Here is a 15657-nt window from a genome sequence, read left to right on the forward strand (position 1 = left end):
TAGCATGTCTGTAACATGTCTGTTACATCTGGCCATGGTCTAATGTTAACTGGCTTCTTAGCCAGCTAACATTGCTGTAGGTTTCAGTTTTACCCCATAAAGGGAAGAACATCAAAAAGCAATAATATTCTGGGCCATAAGCAGGATTATTTTAATTGCTCAAATAAATACAGTCAGTGTTTGTTTTATATTTTGTTGCAGCATGTATGAAATGCTGCATGGAAGCAAATTCAAGGTTGAATTTGTTTCCATGACATGAAGTTGAAAGTGTTCCTGAGATGATTTGAGTGCAGTTGGGTGAAACCTAAACAACTATCTATCTATGTATTAGCTTTATTTTTCAGAGCACATTTAATAAAAGAGACTTCTATAAGTCATCAAGACAGAATATTGTGGGCTTTCATTGAGCAAAGAGTCGAAATATCACACTGACGCAAATACATACACATATTTATGGGCAGATAATGAGTAATTAGAAAAAGCTAATCAGTTTTCTGTTTTCAAATGTCCACAACTGAGCACAGTTTCACTGCTTGACCATAATGAGCATAATCTCAGCCCATAAAGCTTTCTAACTATAAACACATACCTTTCCTTGAGGCTTCAAAGCTGTCATAGATGTTTATCCTTTGGATGTCATAGGTGAGAGTAGTGTTTGGCAGTAAGGTTCTGTTCCTGTTGATTGTGTTTAAAGCAAATTTGAAGGCAAGTTCCTCGGCACCCGAAGGACCACTTTCAATGGACTCAAATATCCCTCCTGTGAAAGAAAACAGAAGAATTATAAGCTGTTGAAAACAAATAAAAAGAAATTCAATCATCAACTCCAGTTGTTACACTATAAAAACTGGTGAAACACTTCAGTTGGACTCATAAGAACAGACTAATAAAAATTTCTGGTTTGCAACTTAAAACATTTCATAATAAGTTTTAACAAAACGCCCCCAATCGAGATTTGACTCCAGATCTTTAAGTTGTAAAATAAGCAACAACCCGAGCCATGATCCAGCTGTGTAAAAAAACCAAAACATTTGAGTGAATAAATTACTTACAATCTAAAATAATATGGGGGAATTTTTCTGCCATAATTCCAGGGCACACATTTTCAGTCTGAAAGCAGTATTACATGTCTTTGTTCTCAAAACATTTGATACTTTTGCTTACATTTTCTGAAAGCAGAACTCTATGTTTTTCTTCTCAAAACTTGTCATGTTTCTACTCACTTGCAGAATTCGCTGCTCACTTACAAAACATTCTCTGCCTGTTTTTGGAGCCACCTTTTGACACCATCACCTGGCAACCTCTCAGCCAATGGAATTAAATTGTTGTAATAACGTGGCGTGTTTGTTGCCTTCTCGTGTGTTTGTACTATCGATTGTAGCAAACTGCGTCAGCCATTGGATGGAGGGAGTTGGTTGGGTGAACAAACTACTGCCTACTGTCAGATGTTTAGTGTAACCCGGAGCAGAAAGCTGAAGCGGTTGCTGAAGTGGGTGGTGCAGGTTGCTACAATTGATAGCCACACAAGTACACCCGCTAGAAGGAAACAAACACACACAGAACAATACTTTCATTCTGTTGGCGGGGAGGTTGCCAAGCGACAGTGCATTTTCTGTTTCAAAACCAAGCAGAAAATATCCGTGTCCAAATTCAAGGTCTGTATCCTTGGAAGGTCAATGAAGGACAGGTCATTCAAAGACTACGAATGAACAAAGACTGAAAGAAAAAAGTTTTGAATTCGGACCGGTCTACCCCTCACCAACTAACCCTGCCCACCACCTCAGTGTAACTCATGCTGCCTAGCAACTGTGACAGCGTGAAACAGAGAGTCGCGAAGAAAAGAACAACAAAGCCAAAATTATGTATTATTCTTGACCTTTTATAGTAAAGTGTATTCCATTGTAAAACAAATGCAATCTTTTAGTTTGATTCTAAAATGATCAAACATGTATTGCACATTTTCACCAGGAATAAATATAAGCAAATAATTCATTTCCAGATATAATATTCTCCAGATTTGAAGGCTGGAGAATATTATCTGTAATGTCTCAGATAAGACATTACAGTAAAATAAAACTTCTCTGTTTGAAGAACCAATTTGGTCAGAAATAAATGAAATACTTTAGTGAACCAAACATTTTACAACTAGATATTACCTCTCTGAATAATATCGGTGTTTAACTTCACTGGGGAAAGCTGGGGAAAGCTAGCAGGAGTTTTTATAACAATCAGGCGTTCTCTGCCAGTAAACTGAACCTGGAATGCCCAGCCAGCTGACAGCTGGCGAGGGGAGCTGGTTATTAATGCTTTAGGTACAGACATCTCCCAAAATGTTGGAGCAATAGTGCAATTAGGTTATGTATTGAAGAACCGAGCAGATATGTGAGACTTACATACTTATATTTTTGCCTCATTTTATAGCAAAATATATAGCAAAATTATAACAAAATAATTTGATGCACTTCACGGTCAAATTACAGCAATGGCCCTCCTGGGGAACACTGTACATCTGACTGGGAGTAAATGAATGTACTAGAATGAAATCTAAAGGAGCTGTTCGAAGGCTGAATTGCCCATTTGGGCCCACAATGAATTATGGGACATGGTGGGGAATGAAGGATACACCGGACCCATCCTTCGAATCTGGTGAAAAGGTGGATGCATGTGAAGACCACATTTGAAAGAGTCTTTGAATTCAGAAAGGCCTTGTCACCACACTATGACCCAGACAGTCTACAAATCCGTCCTTTGAAGGACGCAGACTCTGAATATAGACACTGCTAATGTTTTGTAGGCGAGCAGAGAATCTAAGCAGAGATTATAACAGAGCGTGAGGATAAGTTTTGAGTACAGGCATTATAAGTTTTGAGGTAAAAGACATCAAGTCCTGCTTTCAAAATAAAAATGTAAGCAAAAATATTAAACCTTTTGAGAACAAAAGACATGAAATTCTGCTTTCAGATGGAAAATGTGTGCTGTTGGAACATAGCAGAAATATTCCCCCACAGATTATTAGAAACCACACAATTGCACTGGCCCTGTGTAATGAACATGCTTTCACCACTGTCAGCACCACTGATATGCATCCATCACAAATATAAACCACCACAGTCTCACTATGAAAGATTTATGCACGTTTCAAAGTGTTTGTGAGCCATCACACTCCATTATGAACCACATAGAGACCTTACCAAGGGAAAAAAAATGATTTCTTGTTGCAAGGTTTTCACACAGTTTAAAGGCACATTCAAACAAACTTCTTAGAACTGAATTTCCATAAAAGAAGAAAAATCACCACACTCAAATGACTGCCAGTAAGAGGGATATAATAGAGGTCACGCACTGTAGCGGTGTACGTGTCTTTTTTGCAGTGAATGCAAAAGTCAAGTTTCAACTGCATCTAACTTCTTATACAAGTTAGCTTATCTAAATTATCTGAACAATTAAATGAAGTCTGAATTTTATTAGCAACACTGCACACTGCAAAATAAATAAACTGAAACAAAACCTTTGTCATGTGGCATGTTGGAAAATTGACTGAAAGTGGATTCTCTTGAAAGATTTGTTCATTGTTTATAAAGAATATCTTTTTAATAGTGGCCTTTATTTACAATACAATCAATCTACACTGTCAATCTACAATCACAGTAGATTGATAGAAAAATTAGTCTTGAGATAAGGGGAAGACATGTTGCAAAGGTGAAAGGTCATTTTTCTGACAGTTGCAGTTGCAGTAAAAAGTAGGTTTGTAACTTATTTTGTGTTGCCTGGAACGTTAAAATGTCAACTATTTAAACTGTTTGTCTGCTAATATTATAGTCCAGCACATTGACTCACCCAGCAAATAGATTAACAGTGTATACCAAACTTAAAAATGATACAGTTTCTTAATAAATGATTATTATGTTGCTTAAGCAGCATATTTAGCTGTGCCATGTGGTGCTCACCATCAGAGGGTGAACATATATGGGGCTTTCACAGACTGTTAATGCTGGCATGAGAATTTCTTCTCATGGCTCATAATCTCTAACTAAATATTGATTAAGTTTTTTATTATTAAATTATAAATAAAAACAATAAGGTTATATTATAGAAGTGTAAGCACATTTTCTGTTTTAGAAGAAATCCACCACAACAGCTTTTTCCAAATGAGGCTCTGTAAAAAGAAAAGGTTGCCAAACTGTGAGTCTTTACAGCAATGACCCTCCTGGGGAACACTGTACTTCTGACAGGGAGTAAATGAATGTACTAGAATGAAGTATAAAGGAGCTGGTAGAAGGGAGGCAGAATATGTGATCAATGTACTCTGATTGGCCTGTGGATCAATCAGGTCTTTTGGGAGTCGTGGAGAGCAATGCTTACAGATGGAAGTGTTTTGTTTGGGTTAGCCCTATGGCCTGGTTTTTCTGGCTCAGTGTCAGTCAGAGGCAACCCAGGAGCCAACCTTTATTTACTCAAAGTACAAACACTTAACTGGAGAGCTCTGTTCAAGCCAAAATGAAATCTGTTCACATCACTAAAGGCTGAAGGAGTACTGCAGGTCCCCCATATCACAAGCGATTACTACAGAGCAGACCAGCTCTCATCAATGCTCCCTACAGTGATTTCACCAGTAATTTTGGAGCTTTTAACTAAAACCTTTTTAATAAACTTATCATTTAAAGAAAAAAAGACTATGTAGACTAAAAATACTAGACAGAATGAAGGCAGAAAACAATTAAATCACTCTGTATAAAGTTTTTTCTTTTTCTTGTTTTTTTTTTTTTTTTTGTTAAACTTTAAAATTAAGTTGTTAAAGTACAGAGTACCAGGAGTTTCTATCAAGCTTCTATAAAGCTGGATGGCAGTTGTGAAAGACACAAAAGAAGCAATTTTTATATAACATTCATATCAGCATAAACCATCCAAACTGTGCATAAAACAATTAATTAATACAGTTGGGAAAATCAGTCAGTTCTTTCCAGAATCAGTTCCTAAAAATGTATCTATTATATGGCCTTATCAATTGTAATCTATAGATACTGATAACTGATCAGTATCTTGATTAAATGTGATATATACATTGTCACTCAAATTATTTCTAAAAATCCCAGAGTATATCTCAAGTGGATCTGATTCCTACAGGTCATCCTTAAGCTGCTTTCCTGTGCTTCTCAGAGAATAGACTTTGACAAAGCAGAAATGTAAAGAACCTTACAATTAAAAAGAGCTGTGGATTTATTAGGCACCACTAATAAATCCATAGAATGTTATTAATAACATTCTTAAATCTTCCAGTCCAACAAAAATAATTAGTCTATAAAAACAAGTCTGAGGTGACCAAGAACAAAATGGTCACTAGGATTAAACTCCAGTGGTGATCCAACAAAGTGTTGGATCACCACTGCAATACTTTTTTGATGTCATCAGTTTTTATACAAACTTTTTAAAAAACAAATGTAATGTTGATAACTCCTCGAACTGTCAGAAGTCAAAAGTAACAATTACTTTTGCATTGAAACTAGTTAATTAATTTAAAATTAATGCAATTGTTTTCTCATAAAAATAAAAATCTTTCTTCTTGAGTATTACCTCTCAAGGAAAATTTGTTGAACAGATATGATCAGGAGAATTAAGACATAATTTTTGTTATTATTGTAGCAGTTTGGGGGAATCTGGTTTTGTACTAAATGATGCCCTGCAAGTATTCCAAAAGGTACTGTGATTACAAGTATCCCATATCATATTTTATTGAGTTGCTGGTTAATAAAATACATCACACATTGCTGACTCTAAGTTAATCAATCGTAATGGGCTTAATTTATAGACATACTACTTTCCTTGGAGGACAGATTCCATCTTAATCAGGCCATGCACCAGTAGTATCAATCCAGCCTATATCTGTAGAAGAAATATTTTTTTTAACTCTGCAGGTGACAGAGCATAAGCACAGACCGTAAAAAACAAGCTATACGGAATGGCCAACCTCCAAAACATTGAAATTTTTTAAATAAAATGATACTTCTTATTCTAAATGCTTAATGTTTCCTGAATATAAAATATTAACCAAACATTGTAAACGCAGTAACAGATTAAAAAAAAATATTATAACAATGGTGCTGAGTTGAGTTAGGAGAGAGGTTATGACAACTGATCCTTTTTTCTTTTAGATATTCATAAATGTTATGTAAAATCACAAATGTTTACACAGAAGTAGTATAAGAATTAATCAAGAGGAAATACACTGAGAAGACAAGATATAATATTGAAAAGCTTAAATGATTTAAATGTGAGACACATTAGTTGCAACTGATTTCTTGCCCAAGGCTTTCACAGTTGTTTTGGAACAACTTTTGGGAAATCATAACTTTAATCTGATAACTAAAAACATGTGTTTTGAAAAAAGCATAATTAAAACTGACACATTTTTTACTATTTACAGTTATTTTCCAGAAAGTTGCAAATCGTTGTGTAGAAGACAAAGGGTGACATTTGGTGATTTTATCAGCCAACTCTTGCTGTTTGGTCTGGAGAGAAAGAATCTATTTGTCTGCTAGTCTCTTAATCCTTCTCTGAGAGTGAGTAAAGGCCATGTTGAACTTGGGGAATGACAAACTCCAAAGCTCAACAGAATTCAAAGCTACATTTACACTGAATGTGGATATAAATACCAATAAACACGCTGATTCAAGTTGATTTTAGATTTCCAGGGTTTAGCAAGTCTAAATGTGAGAAAAAGAAATAGTTGCAACACATTTTCAAACTGAATGACTGTTCATATATCAATGTAAATGTCTGAAATCTGCTGTTGACTTCAAAGGGACAGTAAAGGGCAAAAATAAAATGTTATTGTTTTATTAAAGTGTAATAATGTAACTGTAGTCAAAATGTCTGTTATCCTGTAGATAGAATCAAGTCCCTGGAAAGACTTGTCCTGGAGCAGCTCCGCGCTCTGGTCCAAACACACTTGGACCCCTTGCAGTTTGCCTACCGGCCCAAACTTGGAGTAGAGGATGCCATCACCTTCCTGCTGAACAGCAGATATGCTCACTTGAACCAGTCAGCAAGCACTGTGAGAATTAGGTTTTTTGACTTCTCGAGTGCATTCAACACCATCCGTCTGGCTCTACTGGGTGAAAAACTGACGGTGATGCAGGTGGACCCCCTCTTGTGTCCTGGATTGTGATCTGTGATCTAACTGGCAGATCACAGATCTTGCACCTGTGATGCTGGTTGTCAGACAGTTTTGTCAGCAACATAGGAGCTCCACTAGGGACTGTCCTCTCTCTCTTCCTCTTCACACTCTATACATATGACTTCAGCTATTGCACTGAGACTTGTTATCTCCAGAAGTTGTAAGATGACTCATTTGTGGTTGGTTGTATCAGAGATGGTGATGAGACTAAGTACCGTGGACAACTTGGTCACATGGTGTGAACTGATCCACCTGCAGCTCAATGTGACAAAGACTAAGGAACTGGTGGTGGATCTCAGGAGGAGGATCAGGGCACCGGTGACCCCTATTACCATCCCAGGGGTCAGCTTGGACATTGTGGAGAACTATAAATATCTGGGTGTCCACATTGATAAAAAAAAACTGGAGTGGGTCAAGAACACTGATGCTGTGAACAGGAAGAGTCAAAGTCACCTCTACTTTCTGAGACAGCTGAGGTCATTCAATATCTCCCGGACTTTGCTTAGAATGTTTTATGACTCTGTGGTTGCCAGGGACATCCTGTATACTGTGGTGTGCTGGGGTAGCAGGCTGAAAGTGGAGGCTACCAACAGGCTGAAAAAACTGATCTGGAAGACCAGTAACGTTGTTGGAGTGGAGCTGGACTCTCTGACAGAGGTATCAGAAAGAAGGATCCTGTCCAAGATGCAGACCATCTTGGACAACGAGTCTCATCCGCTCCATGAAGTGCTGGCCTGATACAGGAGCACCTTCAGCCAGACACTCATTTTGCCAAAGTGAAGCACAGAGCACCACAGAAAGTCATTTCTGTCTGTTGCCATCAGGCTTTACAATGCCCAAGTCTGTGCTAATTGATTCAAAAAATTTCTTCACTCATTTATAGGTTATTTATTGATCAATATATTGCATGTGATTGTTTGTCATTTATTTATTCATTTGTTTATGTCTAGTCATTTTGAGCTTATTACTCTTAGACATATATATATACATATATACAGTATATATCAAATCAAAATCAAATTTTATTTGAATAGCACATTTCAGCAGCAAGGCATTTCAAAGTGAATTACATCATTAACACAAAAACACAAAGTCATGCATCATGGAATAAACAATACATTGTTCCATATTACATTTCAAATAAAACTCTAAACAGGTGTGTATTTAGTTGAGATTTAAAGGAAGTCAAGGTTTCTGCTGTTTTACAGTTTTCTGGAAGTTTGTTCCAAATTTTTGATGCATAGATCCTGAAAGCTGCTTCTCCTCTCTTGGTTCTGGTTCTGGGGATGCAGACCAGAACCAGAACCTGAGAGTCTGGAAGGTTGATTCAACAACAGCAGATCTTTAATGTGTTGTGATGCTAAACCGTTCAGTGATTTATAAACTAACAACAGTATTTTAAAATCTATTCTTTGAGCTACAGGGAGCCAGTGGAGGGACTTTAAAACTGCTGTTATGTCTCTATCTTCCTGGTTTTAGTGAGAACAGGAGCAGCAGCTTCTGGATCAGCTGCAGCTGGAGGATTAATTTGTTGGACAGGCCTGTGAAGATGTTGTTACAATAATCAATACGACTAAAGATAAACGCATGGATGAGTTTCTCTAGATCTGGCTGAGACATTAGTCCTCTAATCCTGGAGATGTTCTTCAGGTGATAGAAGGCCGACTTTGTAACTGTCTTTATATGGCTCACAAGATTCAAGTCTGAGTCCATCACTACTCTCAGGTTTCGGGCTGATCGCTAGTTTTTAGTTGTAATAACTGAAGCTGTGCATTGATTCTAGATCTATAGATCTATACCTCTAGATCGTTCCTCCTTAGGTCCAAAAATAATGACTTCAGTTTTGTTTCTGTTCAACTGGAGAAAGGTTTGGCACATCCACACATTTATCTGCTCTAAACATTTATTCAGTGATTGGATGGGGCCAAAGGTCACCTGGTGACATCGTAATGAAGAGCTGTGTGTCATTCACATAGTTATGGTAGCTAATATCATTTCCTGTTATGACCTGAGCTAGTGGGAGAATAAGAGGGGACCTAGGATTGAACCACAGGGTACCCCACATGTGACCTTTGACCTCTTTGATGAGAAGTTTCCAATTGAAACAAAGAAATCCCTGTTCTTTATGTAAGATTCAAACCAGTCGAGCAGTCGATTCAGTAATATGTCAAAAGCTGCACTGAGGTCCAACAGAACCAGAACCAGCACTGTGGTTCTCCCACAGTCCGTATTTATATGAATATCATTGAATACTTTGACTAGGCCAGTCTCCGTGCTGTAGTGAGCACGAAAACCAGATTGGAAAGAGTCAAAGCAGTTGGTCATCATGAGGAAACTATTTAATTGTTTACACAGTTTTTTCAATAACTTTGCTGATGAATGAGAGGTCAGAGGTCAGAGGTCAGTCTGTAATTCTGCAGTAGTGATTTGTCCAGATTGTTCTTTTTTTAGCAGTGGTTTGATCACTGCTGTTTTCAAGGCCTGGGGGAAAATAACTGATGTGAGTGATGAGTTACTATTTGGATCAGATCAGTAACAATAACAGGCAAGACTTTCTTAAAGAAATGAACTTAATTGACTTATCATTTTTTCTAGGGTTTTATAATGAAGTAGTTGAAAATGGGTCATTTTTCCTGTATTTGTTCTGTTTGGGTTCAGCAATGGTTCTGGCTTTAGAGTTGATGTGCAGATTAATCCTCTGATTTTTTGAATTTTCTCTGAAAAGAAGCTGGAAAACTTGTTCCATCAGCATTAGATTGAGTTCAGGTGGTAACGTCATAGGAGGGTTTGTGAGCCTGTCAACTGTTGCAAATAAAGCTCCAGCATTGTTCATGTTTTTGTTTATGACATCTGCAAAGAAAGCCTCCCTTGCATGTTTTAGTGTTGAGTGATAGTTACGTAGTCTTTCTTTATAGATGTCATTATGAACGTGAAGTTGAGTTTTACTCCATTTTGGTTCTGCTCTGCGACAGAGTTGTCTTGCAGGTCGAACTGTTTGTGTTTTTCTCCATGGAGATTTCTTTCTACCAGTCAAAACCTTTACTTTAATTGAAGCAATAGAATCAATGATATATGAAACTTTAGACTGAAAATCATCTACCAACTTATCTACATTATGACAGCTTAAGGGTGAGGAGGAAGAGTAGATTTGATTAAATGTTTCTACTGTGTTTTCTGTAAAAGAACGTTTTGTGACAGTAGCTGTTTGTCCAAGTGGGTCAAAGAATAAATAACTTTCAAAGATAACAGCAAAGTGATCCGACAGGGCGACATCAGTTACAGAGACATTGGAAATATTCACACCCTCACTGATAACCAGGTCCAGTGTGTGTCCTTGAGTGTGTGTTGCTTGTGTGACATGTTGTGTTAAACCAAAATTTTCTAAAATATTAAAAGCTTTTTTGCCCCTCTGTCTTGGGGTTTGTCCACATGAATGTTGAAATCACCAACAATTATTAAACAATCATAATCAATGCATATGATTGATAGATCATTCAAGTCAGTAAAGACATTTTCCACATATGCTGGAGTTTTGTATAAAGTTAGTGTCAAAGTTCATTTGAAGCCTTTAACCTGAATTCCAAGATACTCAAAAGATGTGAAATAACCCAAAGAAATTTTACTACAATTTATGGTTTTCTTAAATATAGAAGCCACGCCTCCTCCTTTTTTATGTTTTCTATTCTCACTTAAAAAATTGTATTTAGGAAGTGCTGATTCAATGAGTACAATTTGGTCATTATCGTCATTCAACCATGTTTCTGTCAGAAACATAACATCAATAATATACTCAGTGATTAAATCATTAATTAATAGAGCTTTAGAACAAAGTGATCTGGTATTTAAAAGAGCTACTTTAAGTGACTTGCAGGTAAAAAGATTTTCAGTCTGAGGTTTGAATTAGGAACGCTGTATTTCATATTGCTGTTTTTTGTCAATTTTCTTGTAGTGATCTGGACAGGTAATGTCCTGTTCTGCAGAACCCGGGGGCCAGATACATTCTGGATGGAGACGGGTGTAAAGATAATATCAGGTCTCAGACCTCAGAAACACAGAGTGATGGATCCTCTGGAAAGTCATGGGCAGGTGGCTTAAATGAAGTGAGGTCTGCTACTGAGCGCTAAGGAGAGACGTGCCGAGGCGAACCTTTTGATTCATTCCATCTGTAAATTTAAGAAACTCTGGTCCGGAAGAGATTTCTTCATTGGTATCTATTGAATCCTGTGAATGATTGGAGGAGCAGAGAGGGAGGGGGGAAGCAGGGAGGGAAGCAGTCGCTCCGTCTCCAGTCGATTTATCAGGTTGTTCTGGAATATCGTGCTCCTGATATGCGGCGGGCTCCATCCTAGTCAGACATCCTTGAGCCTGTTCTTCTGAAGCGGTGATCCTGTTGCTGTCCTTGTTGATAAAATAAAAAAGGTTTGCAGCAAGTAGCTTCATCCCATGTTTATAAAGATTGCGTCCTCCTCTTCCAAAAAAGTGAAAGCGCTGCCAATAGATCCAGAGATTATCGATTAAGGTCACTGAGCTGGTAGAGCAGGTTTTAATCAGCCGTTTGTTTATTGTGAGCAGCCTGGAGTGTTTTTCATCTCCCCATTGAGGTGATGAGTTGGACCACTGAGAAATAACTTCATTTAAAATTTTCCCATAGTGTTCAGAAGAATATTAAAGGCCTTTTTCAGAATCTCAGACTTTTGCTTTGCCAGATCGTTGGCTCCAACATGCACAACTAAAGTCTGAATATCTGGCTGATCAGTGGTTAGAGAGAGCAGTTTGTTGGTTAAAACAGATACAGTGTCACCAGGAAAATACATCACTCTTGTTTTCCTGGGATTGCAAACGTCACTGATTCCCTTTACTGCCTCATCTCCAACAATAAGCACTTTTGGGATACCTCTTGTTTTCCTGGTGGTCGCTTTGTCCTTTGGAGCTTTGGGGGATGGATGTGTTGTTCTTGCCTCACTGTTGATGTTTGAAGGCAAAGTTTCACTCAGAGGTTCAGGTTGCAGTGCAGAAAATCTGTTTTTCAGTGGGATTCCCACAGAGTCAGAATGTTTTGAGGCTCTTGCTGGTTGCTTTGTCCCTGGGAGCGGGATCAGCGGGGTTGGTGGAGGCGTTTTGGTTGCAGCTGCTTGTTTGTCTTTCTTTGGCGGAGCAGGTGTTGAAGTTGAAGGTGGGTTTCGGCTCAGAGCCGGCCACGCTGCTTCGTCCATGTGCGGGGTTCTACCTGATAGTCGTCTCATCGGATCCGCAGTGCGAGACTCCCGTTTCGGCTTGGCACCCAGAGAGTTCCAGGGTGAGCTGCTCGGTGCAGGGTGCATGTCCTCTCCGTTGATTTGAGGAAGAGTTGTCTCATTTCCACAGGTAGCGTTGATCTCAAAGTTCACCTCCAGTAGTTTAATCTTCATTTCTATAGACTGAAGTCATTGTAAAATACTGCTCATGTCCTTGGGTCAGCCGGAGTCATTTTGCCCTGGTTTAGCTTGGAGGTAAAGAAAAGTCTGGTAAAAATAAAAGTAAGAAAATCCCCCAGTCCTTCGGTTTGGAGTAATCCAGTTAAGATGTCAATAATGTAAATATAACTATAAAAATTGCCGCTTTAAGAATAATTCACGGGCAGAGTTATCAGTAAGGACAAGAGAGAGCAGGATGAGCTGTTCCTCCTTCAGCAGTCAAATCGAAAAAAATATATATATATACATATATATGTATATATTAAAACTATATTTATTACCTGAGATAAAGTAGCTTTCAACAAATAAGCAATTTTCCCTTCGGGCTTAATAAAGTATATTCTGTTCTATTCTAAGAAGATCCTATATACAGGGTGACTAAAAGCAGTGAGCACTGTACTTCAGCTTGCTATGCAGACTTCCATTATCCACCCTCTGTGACAGTAATGCAGACCACAGACCTCATCCATCTCAATTTTCTCCCTCAAAGAAAAATTAGCAAATTAGTAGTAAATCCTGCTTCAGTGAACATTTTCTGTTGAAAGAAAATCATTTATGAGGAAAACCATGTTATCACCCCACAGCACCTCCCTACTACCCCAGCACCTCTGTCTTTTTATGTTGTTGAAAGTTTGATGGTGATCAGTGTCAAAATATCAGTGCTGCAGAACAGGAAGTGTGGCATGACATTTTCTGAGAGCATGTTAAATCTTCGTGCAGGAAGGAAGGGTAGAGGTAGGGGGTTTGTGTCTGAGGGCAAAAAGAGATCAGATGGAAGTGGCACTGCACCACTAAAGCCACAGTGACATATATATGATGGTGACTAAACTAATGCTGACAATTTTTGATGAGACTCTTTGTGATCCAGTAAGAAAATTGTTTTCATCCAAATTTCCAAATTTCACCAAATAACTATGACATTAACACTATCACTGCAATCACTGCACTGCATAAAATTGTTGTGCTGAGCATTTGCCTCAATGTAATTTTCACTCACAAAGATAGTCTTGATCATCTGATATTCTCTGCTCCACCTTGCAATGCTATGAAACAAAAAATTCAACAATGATCAGATTGATATATCATATGTTCAGTAACTTGGATATTAACATAATTTCAGACATTGTTTTAGCATTCTCTGTATCTTAGAGAAAAAAAACTAATCTGTTTACTGTGGAAGTTTTGCAGATTAGATGTACAACAAAAATATGATTTGTACTCTGATTCTTTTTGTTGGGTGTCTTCTTTCACTGTGAGCCCGTTTAAATCTACAAGCACTCGTCAATTTATTTTCAAGCGATGTATCATTATTATTCAATGCTCTGTTTGAGCTGAACAGTTTGTACCTTTTTCACAGAAGATCAAAACTAGACGTCTTTTTACACTTTAGGGAGCTGTCTGCTGCAGTTGAAAGAAGTTTAGAGGCAAAAGACTGTAGATGCTTTCACACAATGAATCACTTGAAAATTGCAGCTAGGTTGTTGTATTTATTTTACCTTCTGTTCTTTGTGCTTGTATTTCCTCTCTCTCTGTTACCTCCTTCCTTTACTTGGTTTTCTGTTTCTCAGCCACTCGTCTTTTCATCTCATTTTCTACTGATATCCTCTGAGAGTTGATCACTACACAGATATAATGTCTAATTTACCTCACTTTCTCATAATAGAAAATCTTACAAGAGCTCTGCTCAGCACTTTTACAAATGTCAGTGCTTCTCTGGTATTGTCAAGCACTTGCAGAGACAGAAAATGTCAGCTTCCCTCCAATGTCACCATCTTTGTGAACTGTGCACATCTGGAAATGTCAATGAGCAAACTACAATTGGAAAAGAATATTCTGAGAATGAAAAAATCATCATAACCCTCTACCCACAAAAAAGATGTATTTAATCAACCATAAGTAAAGAAGGGTGACTTTAAGGGAGTAACTTTAATGGCAGTTGAAAAGAAGAAGTGTCACCAAAGACGTTAAGCAATACAGGTAAGAAGTCACACAATGTCTTGCCATACACAGCCATGGGATGAAAAGGTATAAAACACCCGGAAAAGAGGAAGAAAGAGAATAGTTAAAGTCAGCAGGAGTACAGACTGAGGGACGCACACAAAAGATAAAGAGAAACAAAGACTCTGCATCACACTAAAGAGGAGAAGCCTTCATCATTGCTTCAAGATTTGACAGTCTTGAACCACCTTTAATGAAGAAACCCCTATCACCTGCAGTAGACTTGGTCGATGGACAACATTTCTATAGTTTGATGAGATTCTGACAGATCCAGAAGGCAAGATCAACCCACATTCCACATCCATCCAGATGGGGATTCTGCTGTGACGAAGTAAATCCCTAACCAAGGACTGCATTGTCATCTGATGCTGGAAGTTATTTGGGGTATGCCTCCAAAGCCTCTCCGAGTATTAGTGGTTGTGAGTAAGGACAAAAAGTTGATTTTAAGTATGTTTTTTTTTTATTTATCACCATTGATTGTTGGAATTCTTACTATTGTTTAACCTTTACTAAAATAAAGAAGCATTGGAATTTCTAAGATGAGTTGTGAACAATCAAGTTACTGGTGTCATCTTTAATTTGAGTTTTTTTTTATGATTGTAAAGCCAATGGTGCATGGTTCTCGAGCTTTGGAGGTCTTTTATTTTTATCTTAGAGATTAATATAAACATGCCATCTGGATAGTCGGTAGTTTGTGGCTAGATGAGTCTCTCTTGGCACCAGCTTAAACAGATTATGCCAATAAACATAAATTAGAGTAAGACTCAAGGTGTTTAGGGGTTTTTCAGAGCCATTGGTTAGCGAGCTGGTTATGAGTCAACTCAGGAGTTTAGGGGAAGTGGGTGGGGCTGGCTGGAGCACAACAACAAAGTGGCGTACCTGGGTGGGCCCCGACTAGATTGAGGAGTGCCCTAGAAACTAGGTATGTAACAGCAGAAGTGTGGTTCTTCCTGAATACTTAGATTGGACAACCTGGAGGGTCGCATGGAGGATGAGGATGAATCAGAATTACCAAGAAGAGGTGGGGATAGCTGG

At 38.0% G+C, this 15657-nt stretch overlaps 1 protein-coding gene across 3 annotated transcripts in view; it reads right to left on the bottom strand.

Annotated features, from left to right (window-relative positions):
- Positions 1-15657, bottom strand: part of grik2 (glutamate receptor, ionotropic, kainate 2) — a 303200-nt gene that overhangs the window by 200633 nt on the left and 86910 nt on the right. For all 3 annotated transcript variants that reach the window (XM_055023183.1, XM_055023180.1, XM_055023182.1), the window contains exon 3: positions 590-757. In XM_055023183.1, the coding sequence (XP_054879158.1) occupies positions 590-757 (168 nt within the window). The remainder of the gene's footprint in view (positions 1-589; positions 758-15657) is intronic.

The sequence above is a fragment of the Poeciliopsis prolifica genome, unplaced genomic scaffold (assembly GCF_027474105.1).
Source record: "Poeciliopsis prolifica strain line A6 unplaced genomic scaffold, Auburn_PproV2 SCAFFOLD096, whole genome shotgun sequence".
Taxonomy (NCBI): domain Eukaryota; kingdom Metazoa; phylum Chordata; class Actinopteri; order Cyprinodontiformes; family Poeciliidae; genus Poeciliopsis; species Poeciliopsis prolifica.